Below are 22,071 nucleotides of genomic sequence, written 5' to 3'. Positions count from 1 at the left end.
ATCTGCCAGGGAGGGAAATTCAACAAGTTGAGACTGTGGCCTGCTCCCGTAGACGTGTCCATAAAAATCATAGAAGGATACGCTTTGCAAACTTAATACCCATTACTATATTGGATCATGTTGAAACTGAGGATGGCCCAGTGGTTGTTCCAGTAATAGCAAAGATTTTGTGTCTGCTACCTACAACGCGCGTGGAATGTCTCAAACCTAAACCTACTTCTAGGCATCTTATATATGCTACTCTGGAACCACCCCTAAACCCAAACAGTTCAACTGTCAACCCCACTGAGGTCCTTAGACTGGGTCTCATTAACATAAGATCACTGTCCTCAAAATCAATGTTGATTAATGATTTAATTATTGATCATTACTTAGATATGATTGGGTTATGTGAAACCTGGCTTAAACCTACAGCTGTCCTCCCCTTAAATGAAGCCTGCCCACCAGCACAAACATTTAGTCACATCCCTCATGATGCGAAGCAAGGCAGGGGTGTTGCTCTTATTTATAAATCTAGGTTTAGCTTATTAGCTGTTGGGGGTCACAAATATAACTCATTTGAGCATCTGATTCTCCGCTCCGCTCAGGATATTACGCATTGCCAAGGTCAGAAGAATAAAAATCAGCCATATTACTTTGTCACTGTATATAGGCCTCCTGGCCCATATTCTGAATTCTTATATGAATTTGGTGCGTTCATCTCTAACTTGTCAGCTAGTGCAGATAACATTCTGATCATTGGTGACTGTAATATTCATATAAATAAGCCTTCTGATCCCCTCTGCAAATCATTTATGGAAATTGTGGATGCATTAGGATTTCGGCAATGCATTTGGGATTCGATGCACATTAGTGGAAATACCCTGGATCTGGTTCTCGCACATGGTATTGCTGCCATGAATATTGACATCATGCCTCTTACATCAGTGGTCTCTGATCACTCACTTATTACGTTTACAGTTTCGCTGCCGTGTTTAGTGGAACAACAACCTTATTTATCACTGCAGCGATGCATCAACTCCTCAACTAAGACTGAACTAGAAGCTAGACTGCGTGATGTCTTAGCCTCACTTTTGACAAATACCCAGTCAGTAGACAGACTTGTGGATAGTTTAAACTCAGTGCTCAAAACGACACTCGACCTGATTGCATCACCTGTGTTGAAACCGCGCTCCCCCAAATCGCAGTCACCTTGGTTCAGTGATTACCTGCGTGACCTCAAGCATAAAGCAAGAGGTCTAGAACGGAAATGGCGTTGTTCAAAATTAGAAGTATTCCACCTTGCGTGGCGTGATGCTATCTTAGACTATAAGCATGCATTATTGGCTACAAAGCGGACCTATTACTCTGATTTGATCAACAAAAACAAGCATAACTCAAAGTTCTTGTTCGACACGGTGGCAACACTTATTCATGGACAACCACCTGTAGCTCACTCTCCTTTTACAGAACAAGAAAGTGGTGTCACGACAGCTCGTAGACTATCTTACTGAGAATAATCTCTTTGAGCCACTGCAGTCTGCTTTTAGAAAATATCATTCCACAGAGATGGCTCTCACTAAAGTGGTGAATGATCTTCTGCTTACAATGGACTCGGACACCACTACGGTTCTGCTGCTGTTAGATTTCAGTGCTGCATTTGATACAGTGGATCATCATATTCTACTTGATAGGCTGGAAAATCATTTAGGGATTACTGGGAGTGCCCTTGCATGGCTGACATCATACATGACCAGTTGTTCTCACTGTGTTTTGTACAGTAACACTACTTCTAACCTTAGTGACATGAAATTTGGGGTTCCTCAGGGGTCTGTCTTAGGCCCCCTGCTTTTCTCCCTTTATATAGCACCCCTTGGGCACATATTGCGGCGTTTTGGGATTACCTTTCACTGCTATGCAGATGATACTCAGTTATGCCGATAACTGCTGGTAATCTCGTTCACATAAAATCCTTAGAAGATTGCCTTGCAGCAGTGAGAAGTTGGATGTCTAGAAACGTCCTACTTTTAAACTCTGAAAAGACTGAAATGAAGGTTCTTGGTCCAGTGAGACATCAGCATCAATTTGACCAGTTAACACTCAGCCTAGGCTCGTGTGTCATACATCACACTGACAAAGTGAGGAACCTTGGGGTAATTTTTGATCCTTCGTTGTCCTTTGGCCTCCATATTAGAAATATTACTAGAACTGCTTTCTTCCACCTGCGAAATATAGCGAAGATTCATCCCATCCTGTCTATGGCTGATGCTGAGACCCTGATCCATGCGTTCATCTCTTCCAGATTGGACTACTGCAATGTTCTATTTTCTGGTTTACAGTCTAGCATTAGGGCTCTCCAATTGGTTCAAAATGCTGCAGCCAGACTTTTGACACGAAGCAGAAAGTTCGACCACATTACACCCATTTTGGCATCTCTTCACCGGCTTCCTGTCCCACTGGCTTCCTGCATCAATAAAATAATCAGATTCTGTGGAGACTTTGAAGTCCAGACTTAAGACGCACTTATTTTCCCTTTCATATGGCATACTGGTACAGTTTTGTTTTACGCTTTTTACTCTTTTAATTCATGTTATTAGTAATTGGAGCGGGCCGCGGCCTCAACTTTACCTAAATTCTGGGTTTTTTAGTGAAGCTTAGGGCTAGCGGCCGGCGATCACCTTAGTATTTGTTCTGTTTTTCTTGTTGATTAATGCTGGCAAATTATACAGTATTTTTTGTCTTTCTGATGCCTGATTCTGTTTTTTCTCTGTTTAAGGTGCAGCTCCATCCAGAGATGGGAGTTGTGTTTGTGTTGGCAACCCTCCTATCCTGTGCACCAACAGCAATTCTTGTATATTCGTCCGTGAATTTGTTCTGTGAATTATTTCTGTAATTTATGTTTGTAGCATGGCCTAGGCAGAGGGTCACCCCTTTGAGCCTGGTCTGCTTGAGGTTTCTTCCTCAGAGGGAGTTTTTCCTTACCACTGTTGCTCTGGGGGTTGGTAAGGTTAGACCTTATCTGTGTGAAGCGCCTTGAGGCAACTCTGTTGTGATATGGCGCAATATAAAGGAAAATAAAATAAACATAGATAGATAGATAGATAGATAGTCCGTCCGTCCGTCCGTCCCTTCATTCTGATAGCTCTATGCAAGACAGTCAGAAAATAGACAATCAACAGTAATGAAAACATGACCCCTTTTTGAGATTCAAAGATCAATGATCAGCAATCAAGATGGAAGAATGTTTAATAACAACAGCAGGAATAAGAAGAAGAAGATAAAGAAGAAAGAATTAAAAAGCGTACCCCAAGTCTCAGCATAGCCTCTCCCTCCGTGACTAAATGAATGGATGAATAGAAAGATAACATCCACTATTCCTTTTATGGGGTCAAGCCCACTGGTGCATCACTCACTTCTGATATCATTCCTACACACATGTAAAGGACACAACAATTTTCAGTTTCTGGCTCTTTAGTGAGAGAGGACTGAGTTGTTGATTTGTTTCGCTATAAGCAGTTAATCACAGTACAGAATTAAAAAAATACATTAAAATTAATTTAGCAAAATAAAAATCCAATAAAATTTAAATCCATTAAATAAAGTATCTGCACAGAAAACAAATGACAATAGACAAGGAGCAATATATTATCACAAAATTGTGACATATTTCAGCAGTGGACCTTAGTGGATGAAGGGTACTTATAATTGATTGGCAGCAGAGAGAGAGAGAGAGAGAGAGACTGACTCCAGGAGGCAGTGATGAAGTGAGACTGGATCTAACTGAGGAGGTTTCATGTTTTTTGTGGTGACGGCGCACGAAGACTATTTGGCATATATATATATTTTTTTTTTTTCCCTTAAACTGAGGATTATCTTCAGAAGAAGAAGAAGCGGCGCTGGTTTGGGTTTCTTCTCTCTTCATTAGAACCCGTTTGAAGGTTTGACTTGGCTGAAATGTGTTGACCGGAGCGCCCGGTGGACGTGGACGCGATCCTCGGCGCGTCACGGCGCGTCTGTGGACATGAACGTGTACAGCATGAGACAGTATTTGGACATAACCTTTATTTTGTGTTCCGCTCTGCCGCGCATGCCCAGTGGCGCACGGAACGCTGGCCGACGCCACTTGGCTCCCTCCTGGCTGTGATCAAGGAGCGAAAGTGGACTGAGGAGAAAAATGCGCTGGCAAAGTGGCAGCGTGGAAACCATCAACGGGACGGGACTCCGCATCCTTCAGCAAATAGACTGTGCCACCAACTGAAGAATGTCAGGCACGCCAAATGCGCAGGCTGAAGGAGTAGTCTCCAAAGTACAAGTGAAAAAGGAGATCAAGACAATCGTGGAGAATTTGGAAACCATACTGGGAGACCTTAAGGATGTAGCCAAAGAACTCAAAGAGGTAAATGCACAGAGTGTGGACGGGTGCTGGGTGTCGTTTCCACGGTGAAGCATCCTTGTGTGAGAGCAGACAGGAAGGAGGGTGATGTCCATCCAGCTCATCACTGTTGGGGCCTGGATGTGACAACAGGCACACAGGCTGCGTCTACATTAATGACTGAAGTGACGTGAATCAGATTTTTTTTTCCCAAATCCATTTTTTAATAGTGATTTGTACTTAATCTATGGAAGCGTATTGCATTCACTGGATAAAAAAATTGACTGATCTCGTAATTATAAAGAAAGATCTCGTAATTACGAGATCTTCCTTCGTCTCATAATTACGAAATCTTTTTCCATAATTATGAGATCCTGATCAGGGTCTTGTAATAATGAGAAAAGACTGGGCTGAGGTTAGCTGATGATAACACACTGTAATCAAACACAAAGTGTGGATTTTCCGCTAAGGTGCTCCTGGATGAATGTCCAGGGAGGAGCACGGGGCGTCTCACCAAACTGAACCTACCCTCTTCCAGACTTCCAGCTTTCTCTCACACAGCCCCACTGACCGCTGAGGGACAACGCAGGGTTCGCTCGCACCTGGGCACATGCCAGTCTGTGTGCCCAGGCCTTGCCCCACCTCGCTGGAGGAGTTTCATTCATCCAGGAATAATTTAGGGGAAAATCCACACTTTCTGTGTGCGTGGTGTGTGATCACAGTGCAGATTGGCCAATTTGTATTCACGCTTGTCTTTACTGAAGTACGTGGACGCAATTACAAATAAATAAATAAATAAAAATAGCCTGATCTCATAATTATAAGATCTTTTCTCGTAATTACGAGATCAGTGGTCAATTTTTTTTTTTTTATCCAGTGAATGCAATACGTGTCCGTATTAATCTAATGATTCTTGCAACACACTAACAGGTGTGTGTGTGTGGGGGGGGTTATAGTACTGAAAATATCATCATTTAATTTTACAATAAGAGAACCAATTTTAAAAGTCCAAACTATATATAATTGAAATTCAGTTGCATATAGTGTAGTATTTTTATTCAGCAGAGGGCATATGTAGAAGTAATCTAAGTATTCCTCCATTTCAAATAGACTGAGGAAAGAATAATGGTAAACTGTGAGGTTTCCCCCGAGATTAAATTGTGCACCAGAGAGCACAAAAATTAAGTCTGCGGTTGAGTTTTTGTATGTGAAATACTTGAGATGTTCTAAACATTCATGAATGTGGGTGCAGACAATGTCACACCGAACATGGAAAAGTTAAAAGCAAGATAGCATGAAGAATTTGTCTGCCTGGTGCACAGTAACAGATGCATTGCCCAACCCTAATGCAAAATATTTTTACCACTTTTTATGCATTCAAGTATGGGGCTGGGAAAGCTACATTTGCAGGAAACTGTTTACTGAAAAAGTATTTTACTTATTTAAATCCAGTTATGCAGTACAGTTCTCGGTGAGGGGGTTAAAAATGTGATGTGCATTATTTTTATTAATATGATTTGTAATATGCAGTCCATCCAAATGTCATATTAAACTTTTTCCCTATGATCTAGTTACAAAAAGCACTTTGCAGTGTAATATCAAATTGCAAAACTGCAAAGTGTATTGGTAGCATTTATTAGGAATCAAGAATATTGTGATATATATATATACACTCAACAAAAATATAAACGCAACACTTTTGGTTTTGCTCCCATTTTGTATGAGATGAACTCAAAGATCTAAAACTTTTTCCACATACACAATATCACCATTTCTCTCGAATATTGTTCACAAACCAGTCTAAATCTGTGATAGTGAGCACTTCTCCTTTGCTGAGATAATCCATCCCACCTCACAGGTGTGCCATATCAAGATGCTGATTAGACACCATGATTAGTGCACAGGTGTGCCTTAGACTGCCCACAATAAAAGGCCACTCTGAAAGGTGCAGTTTTATCACACAGCACAATGCCACAGATGTCGCAAGATTTGAGGGAGCGTGCAGTTGGCATGCTGACAGCAGGAATGTCAACCAGAGCTGTTGCTCGTGTATTGAATGTTCATTTCTCTACCATAAGCCGTCTCCAAAGGCGTTTCAGAGAATTTGGCAGTACATCCAACCAGCCTCACAACCGCAGACCACGTGTAACCACACCAGCCCAGGACCTCCACATCCAGCATGTTCACCTTCAAGATCGTCTGAGACCAGCCACTCGGACAGCTGCTGAAACATTCGGTTTACATAACCAAAGAATTTCTGCACAAACTGTCAGAAACCGTCTCAGGGAAGCTCATCTGCATGCTCGTCGTCCTCATCGGGGTCTCGACCTGACTCCAGTTCGTCGTTGTAACCGACTTGAGTGGGCAAATGCTCACATTCGCTGGCGTTTGGCACGTTGGAGAGGTGTTCTCTTCATGGATGATGCGAAGGAGATGTGTTGCACTGCATGAGGCAAATGGTGGTCACACCAGATACTGACTGGTATCCCCCCCCAATAAAACAAAACTGCACCTTTCAGAGTGGCCTTTTATTGTGGGCAGTCTAAGGCACACCTGTGCACTAATCATGGTGTCTAATCAGCATCTTGATATGGCACACCTGTGAGGTGGGATGGATTATCTCAGCAAAGGAGAAGTGCTCACTATCACAGATTTAGACTGGTTTGTGAAAAATATTTGAGGGAAATGGTGATATTGTGTACGTGGAAAAAGTTTTAGATCTTTGAGTTCATTTCATACAAAATGGGAGCAAAACCAAAAGTGTTGCGTTTATATTTTTGTTGAGTATATATATATATATATATATATATACACGTATAAGGATTAAACAACTTGAAGCCGTGCATTATAAGGTTTGAATGCACGACGCAGAGTCTAAAACACTACGATGCAAAGCGGAGTGGTGTTACTCCACAAAGTGCATTCAAACCATATAGTGCACGGCTTCGAGTTGTTTAATCCGCGTATACCATGGTCCCACACAATGAGCTAACACACAAATATTTATTTAAGTTAACAGAACTTGATAAAAATGTGTGAGTATTTGAGACTATTTTATACCAGTCTCAAGATATTTTGTCTCCGATGTGCTTACCGTGTCTGTGGGCTCGGTTAGCACCGCAGCGGGCCACTCACACCGCCCCCCCCCGCTGTGTGGAGCTGCGGCCAACTCTGGCAACAGGTCCAGAAACTCCGCTCGCTGTTTTGATGCAGAGCATTCTGGCAGCCTGCAAGGATAGAACCATTCTCTTCTTCTCTTCCGTCTTCAGTCTTGTTCAGTTTGTCCGATGTTAAATCTTTACGCCGTTGCTTTTGCTGTTCTTCTCATTTGCTCTCCTCCTCTTCCCATTCCTCAAACGTTTTATTTTGGCCAAAAATATTAAAATTCACTTGGAAATCCATGTTTTATCGCGTTTCTGTCATTCACCTGTGAAAACACAGCTGATCCGCACCAACTGATTTGCGTGTTGCTATGGTGACGACCAAAGCAGAGTGATATTACAGTGACTTAACTCGCCGAACTACGTGTGTGTATACACGAAAATAATGCACACCAGTTAGACATGGAATTCTCACTGACCATGGTATATATATATATATATATATATATATATATATATATATATATATATATATATATATATATATATATATATATATATATATATATATATATATATATATAAAAATTGGAAGATATTACCAGAGATCAAATAGGAATCATTAGGACTGCAAGTGTCTTCAATTTGATATAACAAAAAAAAAAAGTGGATTTTGCATGTTTCTACTACTCAGAAAGGATCAAATATGTACCAATCACAGGCAGACAAAAGCATCCCATGTAAATTTATCTACTAATGTTAAATGAGCCTTTTAGACTGTCACATTATCTGTCCTGTCAACCTGAATCAGATTTTTTTTTAACCAGATCAGAACCCCAACACCCACCAATCTTCACATTTGTGTCTGATCTGTTTTAACAGCAGAACAGCAGTCACATCACCAGAAAAAAGATGCAGATTAATTCTTTCATGCTCACCCCACAGCTTTAAGTGTCTGCTTCTGATCTGATTATTATCAAGAGTAGATGTTTTACCTGAAGTCAGATTCAAATTAGATCTAGGACCACAAATGAACATGGTCAACCATGATCAAAAATCAATTAGAAGTTAAAATAAAACCCAACACAAAAACCTGATTTGAGTCACTTTGGCCGTGAATGTGAACACTGACACATATGCTAATAAACGCCTCTCCATCACTGCTGTGTGTCATCATTTTCTCAGACCTGAAAGACATTTGGCACAATGTGGTGTGAAATAACAGGACAGCTTCATCCTGGCTCACAGGCTCTGATGAAAGTGAGAAAAAATGTAATCACAATTAATATTTCATGGAGAAGTTCTTCTACTGGAAAGGTGCTTTTGCATTGAATTTCATCACCTTAATGCTGTTTGCTGCCAATTATTCCTGCCAAATAACAGAGCACTTACCTTCCCTTTTCTCCTCATATCAGTAGCTTATTTTTAAAAATCCCATCTTTTTTAAGGGTTCTTCATGCTTTCAACCTCTTGTGTGTTTTTATCACACCCACTCATCTTCAGCCTGTCTTTATCACTTGCCTGGTTTTCTGTCTTCCTCCTTCCCCGTCCGCAGCTCTCCTCGTTACCGATTAGAACTCTCCGTGCTCTCTGATTGGGTTTATCAGAGTGTGAGTGATGTAGAAGCAGATGTTTGGGGATCTCTCAGTGATTATACATCCATAATTACAGTTTTTATTTACTGCAGATTTTGTCTCTGTGGGAAGCCTTTGCAGTAATCATTTATTACAGTATCGATACACGCCTCATTTATGACTAGTGAGAACATTAATTTAACACATCCACAATTATACTTTTTGACAAATCAAAATTGGATTTTGTTATATTCTGACAAATGAGAATGAACCAGGGAGCATCTCATTAAATATTCTGACAATTCATTTGTCTTATTAAAATGTAAATTTGCAATATGACCAGGCAAAATTCAAGATATCTTCAGTGTACCATTTTTTGACTGTGTGCTTCTAAATCTAATATATTGCTGGTCAAAATGCAGTTGAATTTTAGATTTCTGGATCCATATCAAGTACTCATTAACACCACAGTGAGGACACCTTCAATTTGTGTTTAGTTAGAGTTTCTTCTGAGATATGTAAATAAATAAATTAAACTATAGATCCTCAAGGGAGCTTTGATTAAACAGATCTTATATCACAGATATTTGTACTTGTTCCCCGAGGTGGAGAGTATTTATTACTGCTCCCAAGGATAGAATGTTTCCTGTCTTGTTTGGTAATTTGTCTTCTGGATATTTTTTTAAAGATATAAAGGGACTTTTTAGAAATGTTGAAGAATTCAGCCTTAGTTCAAGGCTGGTTCAAGGTTCAAAAGCAAATCCTTACTAAACTTTAGCTGTGCTGCAAAGTGAACAGAAGCTAATGACTGTGCCTGTCTGTCTGTGGCAATATCTTAAAAATTGAAAGAGCTTTTCCCATCAGACTTGGTGGAAAAACTCAGTGGACTCTCGTGACACAGGACATCATAGTCAAAAGGTCAAAGTTAAATCAGCAATCGTATACTATCCACAGCGATGTCTTCAAAATGCAAACTGCAATTTCAATCAAACTCGGTGAATAAACTTGATGAACCATCCTCTCAAAACACAGGTCATACCGAGGTCAAAGGTCAAGGTCAAATCAACAGGCATTGTATAGTATATGTGCTGATTTGTTCCAAATGCAAACAGTAATTACAATCAGATTTAGTGGACAAACTCAGGAGATAGGTCGCAACACAGATCGTGTCAAGGTCATCGCTCAAACGTCAGGGTCAAATCACACATCATCGTCTACAGCCTGCAGCAACATACTCAAAATACAAAGAGCAATTTGAATCAAACTTAGTGGATTAACTCAGTGGATCTTCCTGTTATGACACAGGGTCACAGTCAGATCAGAGGTCTTCATATAAAATACAGTATTAACTATGTCTCATGAACTAGATGAGATGTTCATTCATGAACAAGGTTTAACCTTTGTATAGTGCCCTGAGTTGACTTTTGTTGTGATTTGGCACTGTATAAATAAATTGAATTGAATTGAGATATTAAAGCCTTTGGGTTTTTTAAGATTTAAGTCATGAAAATAATTTTCTTTGGCACCACTATAATTTTATTCTTTAGCATTTAAATAAGGAATTCATAATATGATATTGCCAATATGATCAAAATCTGTGTGGTCTGGAAACAATTGAGAATTTCAACCCCTGAAGGGTAGAAATTCAAGTGACCAGATACCATGGCCTACATTTGGTTGTGATGTCATACATCACTATCAAGATCTGACTAATAAAAATTGTAACCCAGACAGATTTTACAAGTCAAAACTGAATTACAAACATTCTCCATTAATTCTTCTGGATAAGTGATGAGTCAAATACTAACAGCTTTGAAATTATAAATGCCTAAACAGGAATTATGATGAGACAAAATTGTTTGGCAATAATTTGAATTATTGTTGTCATAACCCAGGGTTTTCACCAGGATTTTTTCACAGCATAGGGAAGAACTTAGTAGGGCATAGCCGCGCGATGAGCATTAAAGGTGCAAGTATTGTAGAATGGTCTGGAGCATCCCCCTGAGAAAATGTTGAAATTTATAACCCTTTGAAACACTATTTCTTGCATTTTGAGGACCACTTTGTGTCGCTAAAAAATAAATAAATAAATAAATAAAAAAATAACACAAAAGCCCCTATGCTGGTTAAATCACAGCATAGGGGTCCAAATCACAGCGTAGGGTATCCAAATCACAGTTATGCTCAACTGCGCTGGCGAGAACCCTGTAACCTAAGAATAATTGACATGATTGGTTGTAGTCAAAACATATTTTAGATCACTGTAATTATGGAAAGTGAAAGCTTTAAAATGACAAGCCAGCTTGTCACAGTTCTTAAAGGGCTGTGAATATAGACTAATGCCCCTCTGCAGACATAATTTTTTCCATATCATTCACGTATTACAGCGTTCAGCTCTGTTTTGCTTTCAGTGGCAGTCACTGATTCTTGTGCTGCCGTTTCAGTTATATTAATCTGCTGCAGGCTTCAGCTTAAGCTGCTTTAATGTTTGCCTTCGTGTACCTGCTACACGCTACACAGCCAGTCTTTTGTGCCCAACCTCTCACCCAAACATGCGAGGCCATCGTTCTGATAAAGCCCTGCTACATTCAGCCTCAAGTTTCTACATTATGCATGGGATGGCCAGTCAGCACAGCATCTGACTGTTTCTTCTCCACTGCGCGCTATAAATTACAGTGGTTTTGTAACATTTCTTTTGTAATTTATTTTTTATTAGCATTCCGTGTCAGAAATTTACATAACATACTGTAACCATTGTGTGTTCATCATCCTTATATTATCAACATCAGTGTACATTCATTTTAAAAGCACACATACCCCGACACAAAATGCTGCAAAGCAATATTACAGAAAACAGCAACAACAACAACAAAAAAAACAACCCAAACAGAACCGAAACAATTAGGGAGTAGATTGCTGTTATAACTTTACTAATTATCTGAGAAAATAAAATCAGGCCTATGAAATGTTACGTAGTGGATCCATTTTCTCCAGTTTGAGGTAAACTATTCCAATTTGTAGTTGATACACGCTGTTATCTTTTCCATATTGTAAATGTCCATTGTAATATTCATCCATTCAGTTAAAGTCAGCCTTTCCTGTAATAACCATTTCCTGGTTAATGCCTTTTTAGCTGCAACCAACAAAATTTTTAATAAATATTTGTCTTTTTCTAACAATTTCTGACGTAAATTTCCAAAATATATAATCTTCATCTCGAGAGGCATTACATCTTTAAAAATATCTTGTAGAGCCATGTGTATTTCTCTCCAGAAGTCCTTGATAACCGGGCAGTCCCAAAAGATGTGGTGGTGGTTTGCCTGTTGATTACCACAGTTTCTCCAGCATATAGGGGGAGTTCCATCGTAGTGAGATTTCTGAACGGGTGTAATAAAGTATCTTATCAGATTTTTCCAGCTAAATTCCCTCCAAATCTGTGAACTAGTACATTTCCAATTATATCTCCACATTGTTGTCCATTCCTCCTCAGATATACTTATTCCTCCTTCTTGCTCCCATTTTTCTTTAATGTATGTGGTTGACTGTGTTTTAAGATTGAGTAAGCCTTTGTATGCACATGATATAATTCTACTATTAATATCAGAGTTATATGCTTTCCTAAACATTTCTATAAAACTCACTTTTGCTTCTGAGACATTTTTCATTTTCATATTAATATTAATATAGTGTCATATCTGCAGATAGCGGTAGAAATCCTGTTTTTCTAAAAGGTATCTTTCTTTAATTGTATCAAAACTAAGCATGGTTCCCCCTTTCAGTAATTTACATAAAGCTGTCAAACCCTTAAATGTCCAGTCCTTAAACCTGGTATCCAATCTGTTTGGCATGAAGTCTGAGTCATATGCACACCATTTAAGAACCATTATATCCCCTTCTAACTTATGTTCTTTTATGATAGCTTTCCACATTTTAAGAGTACATTTCACCCATGGATTGTCAATACTTTTTATGTAATTTTGTAGATTATTGTCAGCTATAATTGCCTGTATGGGAATGGAACATATTTTCTCTTCTATACTTTTACATTGAGAATTATATATAGGATTGCACCAGCATATAATTGTTCTTATCTGTGTTGCAAGAAAATAATCTCTGAAAGAAGGTAGAGCCCATCCTCCCCTCTCCTTGGTCAGCTGTAAAGTTTTGAGACGTATCCTAGGTGTCTTGCCTCGCCATATATATCTTGATAACATTTTATCCCATTCATTAAAATGGCACTGATTAATTTCTATTGGTAGGTGTGGAATAAGTATAAAAACTGGGGTAAAATATTCATTTTAATAGATTCTATTCTTGAGGTTCCACCTAGTTATATCTTCCTTAATTTTTTGTATAAAGGAACATAATTGCATTCAAATAATTTTGATAAATCTTGTGGGATGTTTATGCCTAAATATCTGATGGATTTTGTTTGCTATATCAATGGGTATTCATTCTTGATTACATCTGGTGGGTTATAATTATATGCAAGTAATTGAGTCTTACCTATATTAACTTTGTATCCTGATAATTTGCCATATTGCTCAAATGATTTCATCAATTCAGGTAAAGCGTATGTTGGTTGTCCTAAATACATTAAAATATCATCCGCATAGCAGGCTAATTTATACTCTGTACCTTTTATAAAGATTCCCTTACTTTTATTGTTTCGTCTAATGTGCTGAGCCAACGGTTCTAAATATAATGCAAAAAGTAGAGGTGACCATGCACAGCCCTGTCTGGAGCCTCTTTCCAGAGTGAAGCTCTTTGATAAAATCCATTTATTTTGATTCTGGCAGTAGGATTGTTATATAATGCCTGTATAGTTTTAACAATTGTATCATGGAAACCAAACCTATATAACACCCTAGAGAGAAAACTGACCCACCTTTCGTCAAAAAAGTGACAGCTGCCAATCAAAATCGACTGTCACTAAGCCCCGCCCCCTCTATGACGTCACAGCCAATCAGAATCGATGTCACTATGTCCCGCCCCTAAGCCCCTCCCCTAGTCCCGCCTCCAAGCCCCGCCCCTTATGACATCACAGCCAATCATAATCGATGATGTCACTATGCCCCGCCCCTAAGCCCCGCCCCTAGTCCCACCTCCGAGCCCCCGCCCCTTATGACGTCACATCCAATCAGAGTCGATGACGTCAGTATGTCCCGCCCCAAGCCCCGCCCCCGGCTCCTCCCCTAGTTCCGCCCCTGGCTCCTCCCCTAGCCCCACCCCCCAAGCTCCTCCCCTAACCCCGGCCAAGCACCGCCTCCAAGCCATACCTCCCCTCCCACCCAGGGCCTAATATTTTAATGTCATTTTATTTTATGAATTAAAGAACGATTAAAAATACCTAGATCTTTTTAATGTATTAAAGAATTAACTAATTCTGAAATAATTAAACATAAATCAGTGTCTATTATTTAATGCCCCTTTAATATTTTTTAATTCTTAAATTATTACGTTTCCTTTTCTGTTTTTTAATTCGTAAATTAAAGAAGGGAAACAAATAGCCGTCTCTCGGCTGTAAGTCTTTGCAGCAAGACGGTCAAATACCCACGCATAGAGCCGCTCGCGGAAACATGACCCCACGGATGTAATACCTGTTGCAGACGCTAACTGTGTCTGTGTGTGTGCGTGTGTGTGTGTGTGGCGGGACACCCGCTGAGCGGAGATGCTGCCCCGAGGTGATGAACCCGAAGAACAATGAACAAAGCTCCTTATCAGTCACGCCAAAGGATGTTTCAATCAACAAAGCTCCTTATCACTCACGCCAAATGATGTTTTCTTTTAAGATATTAGCCGATCGATCATGGTGCGCGGGACATCCGCTGAGCGGAGATGCTGCCCCGAGCCCGAACAATCAACAAAGCTCCTTATCACTCACGCCAAATGATGTTTTTAGAGCAAAGCAACTGTTTTGTTGTGGTTTTGGCGCTATATAAATTTGATTTGTAAAACATTTCACCCTTTTTCAACAATATTATAGGAAAGAACACTGACCGTCTGAGGTTTAGAATATGTACTTTTTTCCTCAAAATGCCAGACTTCAAAAATCTTAGCTACAACGTAGCCTGTATCCAGAGCTTTGTGGAATTCCGGGGTCGTCCAAGTCCCAGACAGAGCTCTCTGCTGCTGACTGTGTGTGCACGCTGCAGCTTGATTATTTTCATCAGCGCAGGTGCGACACAGAGTAAACACCAGTTTACCGTGAGGAGTTCTGTGTGGGAGGACGGGGAATTTTAGCCCCCGGGGCGGGTACACGATGGCTTTGATGAGCCCGAAATAAGTCCTGGGGTCTCGGAAATTTCTCTCGATAATTTCCGGATGCCCCGTGGGATATATGAAATTTACGTTAACGTAAGGATACAGCGAGGTCACGTCGACGTAATAGACCGTCTCATCTTGCTTAGCGGTGTACCTCAGACGGGCCGCGCAAGTCCGACCGCCGTATAAAGGGGCGGCGGTAACCCCCTGCGGGCGAGGAAACACCGAACGCTCTCATCCCTCAGCCTCATTTCAAGCCACTGATGCTCCCAAATTATGCTGAGGGTGACGCCCGGCATAGCCCGCAGAAAGGCTATTTTTTTCTGACACGCGGCGTGGAGCTCTCCAAATGAGGTGTTTGTGAGAGGGTTTATTTCGTGCTGTGTAAAACACCTTGCACACCCGCGGTAAAAACACCCGAGAAACTCCCACACTTTTATCCGGCCGTCAATCCGGGCATACCCATCAACATAATAACCTCCTATTTTTTTCTCGCCCCTGTTTAGAGCATGATCGATGATAATGTTTTGCGTCTCAGCAACCCATTCTAACCATTGCACGGCCACGTCCGAATATTTTTTATGCTTCGTTCTATAATTGTCGGCGGAGGGGATCGCCAGCGTTTTTGGAGCAAGAAAGTTAGTTTGGAAGACTTTCATACACGCCGAGGCGATTGTAACGCAGGTAAAAGGATCCACGAGTGTTTCAGCGATGAATTCAGACATAAATTTGGAGCAGGCTGCAGCCAGGATTTTTGTATCGTTATCACAATACATAACGGCCTCGGCTTTAAAATCGAAAATTGCGTTTTTTTTTCCGCACGTACCACGCGTTAAATTCCTCTCTTTCTCCCTGTGACATATTTGCGACCCCGTAAGCCGCTGAGTCCGGGTACGGACCGACATAGTTCAGATTTTTTTCTGAACTGAACAGGTGCGGAAAGTAACCTTTGCGGACGATTTCGTCTTTCAGCCGGATTCCCAGGGCTTTAGGCATCTGAGATAAGCGCATTGTAAGGAAAGATAACGAATCTATATATTTCTGTTTAAAGGCAGCGTCTGTCATGAGTAATAGTTTACTCCCGGTCATAATCACAGCGGGGGTTACGCCCTGCTGGACTAAATACTTTAGAAGCAAATAGCCGTCAAAACCTTTTGAGTTGTGAGCGATGAACACGTATTCTTTGAATTTTCTCGTTCTAAAATGTTTAAAGAAGCGGGCTACGCAGTCTGTCCCCCATGCGCTCCAAAAATCACCCGTCTTTGTTACAGCGCTGACGTAAAACGGTACGTGTTCCCCGTTATTATCGACATACATTTCAAAATCATAAAAAACATATTTCTCTGAATGCGTCTCTTCAGCTTTGAGCGGCGTCATATAGCAGAGGTGACCCTCGCTCGGCTCCTGGAGAGCCTCGCCGCATATATGACACCTCTTCTGTTTACACACGTGCGGAGCGCTGTTTTTAGAAAATGCTATGTAATACTCGCGTTTACATCGAGAGCATTTTTTTCTGTTATCACACACATTAACGAACTTACCGGCGGAAGGACGATACTTCGGCTGTTTATGCAGGCTGTAACAGGTGGGAGAGCGACACTCCTTGTTACATTCGCTGCAGAATACAGGGTTATTTTTCTCGTAACACTGCGTGGATTCACAAATTTTACAATATGACGGACAATTATGGGAGGCGTGGTTATTGTACCCCTCAAAGCAAAACTTACATACATATTTCACTCCCAAAAATCTCTTTAAATCGATGATTCCGTAAAAATGATTATTAAACAGAAAAACGAAAAGAGTTTTCTGCAGCGCCGGTATTCCTGTCTGGAATTTTGTCAGCTTTCTCTCCCCTTCGGCTCTGAAAAACACCACAATTTTACAACCCAGAGCATTTTCAAATTTTCCCACCTGCTCTAAAGATACCGGCGTAGCTTCCGTTAATCCGACGCTATTTTGTAACGCCAGCCCGCGCTGCTCCGCCTCGTGCGTACTCAGATGAGGATTCAATAACTGAACGAGGTTTATCGCGAAACATAAACTGTTGTCAGGATTATACACGATATTAAGGCATTTGGATTTTTTTTCCTCAGAACCTCGTGATGGAGGAGGTCATCTATTCTGCGCTTCCCCGCCCCGTTCTGGTTGCGGATGACTTGAACCACTAATTCCAGAGACTCGTCGGATAAAACGTTGGAATTCGATTGTATCAATCGTTCTAACAGATTTTGGAAGCCCGTCACATCGCCAGCGTTGTTATATGAGCTGATCAAAGCGGCCTCGTTGTAGACTGAGTCCCCACGAATCTCCATTTGGATAAAGTCCCCGGCCCTGGCGTGTGTTAAAGCCTTTTCGACCGAGTTATGAAGAGCCCCTACGACGTTACGGTAAAATTCCGCGTAGTCGGGAATTTCGTCGGCGCGCTGGAAATTTAGAGGCAGCCTGATTTCGATATTGTTAAAAGCAGGTCTCCTGATGACGTTAGCAGCCCCACCACCCGTCATGGGAGAGTGCCGGCTGGACCCCGGTCGTGCATCATCCCCGTCTTCCATCAAAACAGAGATCGCCGCGTTTATCGGGGTTAAACGAGCTCTGTTTAAAATCTCTTCTCCGTGCGCATTGCGCGGGGAGGGACTTCTTAAAGGTGAAAAAGCGCGATCGTCGTTAGGCGTTTGATTTAATTCATCCACCGCGGATTGGACGTGAGGATTAACTTCACACGCGAGGAGGTTTACGGCATTATTTAACGGAGTCAGGCGTACCTGGTTCAACGCCGCGGGACCGGACTCGTCTGGAGGCGGGGTGTGCGGGGGGTCAGGGGGCTCTTCAGTATCAGACTGGACCGTCGAATTTATAGCGTTAATCGCAGAAATGATGTAGGGGTTAATTTCTTCCGATTCTCGTTCAGCCGCTAAATTGTTAAGAGCCTCATTTAACAGTGTTAAACGAACACGGCTTAAAAGTCTCTCTCCGGACTCGATGTTATTTCGAGGCGGCGAATTTAACGCCTCGGGTAATGGGCCATCTGCTCCAGGAGCGCTCCCCGCTGAGTCGATTATTGAAGCGTTTAAATCCAATACACGTCCGAAGTTATTTTCCCGATGTGAATTCTCTCCTTCCATCTTTTAAAATCTGTAGCAGGAAGAATCTACCTCAAGAAATTCAGTTAATATACCTCTTCAAATGAATTCTCCCATTCCATCGGAATAAGAGAAAAAATAAAAAAATAAAAACAGACTACACATTTTCAAGAAAGTTGCGTGATGAGGTTAATCCCAGCTCAGAATATCTTCGAGCCTTGCGTGTCGGTGGAAAATAGACGGTCTCCCTCCACCGCGTGCTGAAAAAAGAGAAAATCGTTAGTTATTAAATATTTAAAATAAAGAAATACATAAACTCCGACTCCTTACTGTGTACATCCGCGGATCGTTTTACGGGTCTCTCCCGCTGACCCGCTTCTCCATGGGCTGTGACAGAAAAAAATCGGGTTATTCCAGAGTTTTAACCGTGATTTAATCTCGATCGCTGTACTTACATCTGCGTGGTGAAGTCGGGGGTTCCAGCCTTCGAACTTCTTCAGGGGGCTCTGACTTGATTTCTAGAATTAACATAAATAAATGAATACAAAGCATCACCCTCGCAAGCGGATATTCTGTACTATTTCAAATATATTACCGAGGACGGGTCCGAACGCGCTCTGGACCGTCTGCGTGGTTTTGTCTAAAAAAAACAACTAAAAAAAAACAAAACAAAAAAGACAGTTTCAGACGGCGTGCATCATTTAAAAAACACTCATTTCTATCAAAACAGATTACTTAAATCACTTACCCTGAAAGCTGATGCGGTTTTCGCACTCTGCTCGAAGACAAGAAAACTTAATTAAACAACATGGTTTTCCAGGATTTTTTTCCGCAAATTTATTCTATTTTATACCCATAGCTGGGGGTCCAGGCATCTTCACTCTTCACCGGCCGTAGTGGAAATGCTCGCTGACTCGTTCCCAGGGACATAAGTGATAAGGAGCATTGTTGATTGTTCGGGCTCGGGGCAGCATCTCCGCTCAGCGGGTGTCCCGCGCCCCATGATCGATCGGCTAATATCTTAAAAGAAAACATCATCTGGCGTGAGTGATAAGGAGCATTGTTTATTGTTCTTCGGGTTCATCACCTCGGGGCAGCATCTCCGCTCAGCGGGTGTCCCGCCACACACACACGCACACACACACGCACACACACACACACACACACCCACACACACACGCACTCACACAGACACAGTTAGCGTCTGCAACAGGTTTTACCGTGGGGTCATGTTTCCGCGAGCGGCTCTATGCGTGGGTATTTGACCGTCTTGCTGCAAAGACTTACAGCCGAGAGACGGCTATTTGTTTCCCTTCTTTAATTTACGAATTAAAAAACAGAAAAGGAAACGTAATAATTTAAGAATTAAAAAATATTAAAGGGGCATTAAATAATAGACACTGATTTATGTTTAATTATTTCAGAATTAGTTAATTCTTTAATACATTAAAAAGATCTAGGTATTTTTAATCGTTCTTTAATGAAATAAAATGACATTAAAATATTAGACCCTGGGTGGGAGGGGAGGTATGGCTTGGAGGCGGTGCTTGGCCGGGGTTAGGGGAGGAGCTTGGGGGGGTGGGGCTAGGGGAGGAGCCAGGGGCGGAACTAGGGGAGGAGCCGGGGGCGGGGCTTAGGGGCGGGACATACTGACATCATCGACTCTGATTGGATGTGACGTCATAAGGGGCGGGGGCTCGGAGGTGGGACTAGGGTCGGGGCTTAGGGGCGGGGCATAGTGACGTCATCAATTATGATTGGCTGTGATGTCATAAGGGGCGGGGCTTGGAGGCGGGACTAGGGGAGGGGCTTAGGGGCGGGACATGGTGACGTCATCGATTCTGATTGGCTGTGACGTCATAGAGGGGGCGGGGCTTAGTGACGTAGTCGATTTTGATTGGCAGCTGTCACTTTTTTGACGAAAGGTGGGTCAGTTTTCTCTCTCACCCTATACAAAAAAATCCCAATTAACCGAGTCAAATGCTTTTTCCGCATCGACACATCACTATTGCCTTAGTCTTATTTTTTGTATATGATCTATGATGTGTAATGTCTTTCATATATTATCTTGTGTTTGGCGTTGTTGTATAAAACCTGTCTGGTCATTATGTATTAATATAGGTAGGAACTTCTCTATTCGTCTGGCCATAATCGAGGTGAATAATCGGTAGTCTATGTTAAGAACAGATATTGGTCGATAGGATCCACACTCCATTTTATCTTTGCCTTCTTTTGGTATAGCCGATATGATCGCCTCCTTCCAACTCGGCGGTGTTTGTGCCTTTTTCAAAACCCAATTCAATGTAGGAAGTATAATAGGTGTTAATTCATCTCTAAATTTCTTATACCACTCAGCTGTATAGCCATCTGATCTGGTGATTTATTTGAGTCTAGTAATTGCATTTATTAATTCCCCTTCTGTTATATCAGCAATCATTATTTCATTTTGTTCCTCATTTAATGTGGGCAGCTCTAAACAATTTAGATAAGCATCAATTTGATCTAAATTATCTCCTGGTACCTTAGAATATAAAGTTTTATAAAATACTTCAAATGATTTCTGAATATCACTTAATTTATTTTTTATTTTGCTTGTTCTTGGATCCCTAATTCTATAAATTTTATTTTGTGCCATTTTTTTCCTCAATTTCCAGGCTAGTATCTTCATAGATTTAGATCCACTTTCATAATGTCTCTGTTTTAAAAACATTAGTTTCTTTTTTATTTTTTGTGTAGCTAAATGATTAATTTCATTCCTAATTTTTTTAATATCCTCTAATAAATTTTGCTCCAGATTTAATTTATGTTTTCTCTCTAGTTCCATTAATTTATTTTGCAATTCTTCATTTTTTTTTTAATTCATTATTTTCTTCTTATATGATGAGAATGCAATAATTTTCCCTTTTAATACAGCCTTTGGGGTGTCCCACAGGATGGGGGGTGAGACCTCACCATTATCATTGTGTTCTAAATATAGGCTGATTTCCTTTTTTTTGTTCCTTAAATTGAGAATCGTTTAATAAACTTGAATTTAGTTTCCATATAGTATTCTTTACCTGCAGGCTAAAATCAGCATTTAAGTAAATAGGTGCATGGTCACTTAAATCTATTGTCCCAATTCCACAATCTTTTATCTTATCTTTATCTTTTCCAAATGTTAAAAAATAATCTATTCTTGTATATGAGGCGTGTGGGGCAGAATAGTGTGTATAGTCTCTTCTAATGGGGAAAAAGTTTCTCCATATATCTATTAGTCCAACGTTCTCGAATAATGCCTTTATTTTTTTATGATGGGACTTTCCTACAAGATGTTTTTTGTTGGAACTATCTAACTGGGGTTGTAAGTGTATATTTAAATCTCCCCCACAGATCAAAATTCCTTCAGTTTCCGTTACCATAATATCAGTAATTTTTTGAAAGAAGCTAACATCACTTCCAGGTGGTGCGTATATATTTAATAAAGTGACCAAGTTACCCTCTATCTTTCCTTTTACCAAAATAAATCTTCCTTCTTTGTCTCTCATTTCAAAAATCTTTTCAAAATTTAGCCTGTTAGAAATAAGGATAGCGACTCCTCTTCTATGTCCTGTTTTACAAGATGAAAAAAATAAATTAATGAAACCCATGCGTGTAAGTTTTCTATGCTCATTGTCATTTAGATGAGTTTCCTGTAGGTATACTACATGGGCTTGTTCCTT

The 22,071-nt window shown here is 40.7% G+C and overlaps 1 protein-coding gene across 1 annotated transcript in view; it reads left to right on the top strand.

Annotated features, from left to right (window-relative positions):
• The first annotated feature begins 3,844 nt into the window (after positions 1–3,844).
• Positions 3,845–22,071, top strand: part of prr16 (proline rich 16) — a 39,134-nt gene continuing 20,907 nt past the window's right edge. Inside the window, exon 1 of the mRNA XM_034170627.1 lies at positions 3,845–4,375. Within this exon, the coding sequence (XP_034026518.1) occupies positions 4,241–4,375 (135 nt within the window). The 5' untranslated portion in view covers positions 3,845–4,240. The remainder of the gene's footprint in view (positions 4,376–22,071) is intronic.

This window comes from Thalassophryne amazonica, chromosome 5 (genome assembly GCF_902500255.1).
Source record: "Thalassophryne amazonica chromosome 5, fThaAma1.1, whole genome shotgun sequence".
NCBI lineage: Eukaryota > Metazoa > Chordata > Actinopteri > Batrachoidiformes > Batrachoididae > Thalassophryne > Thalassophryne amazonica.
The sequence above is the reverse complement of the archived record's forward strand: the minus strand, read 5'-3'. Positions and strand labels throughout refer to the sequence as shown.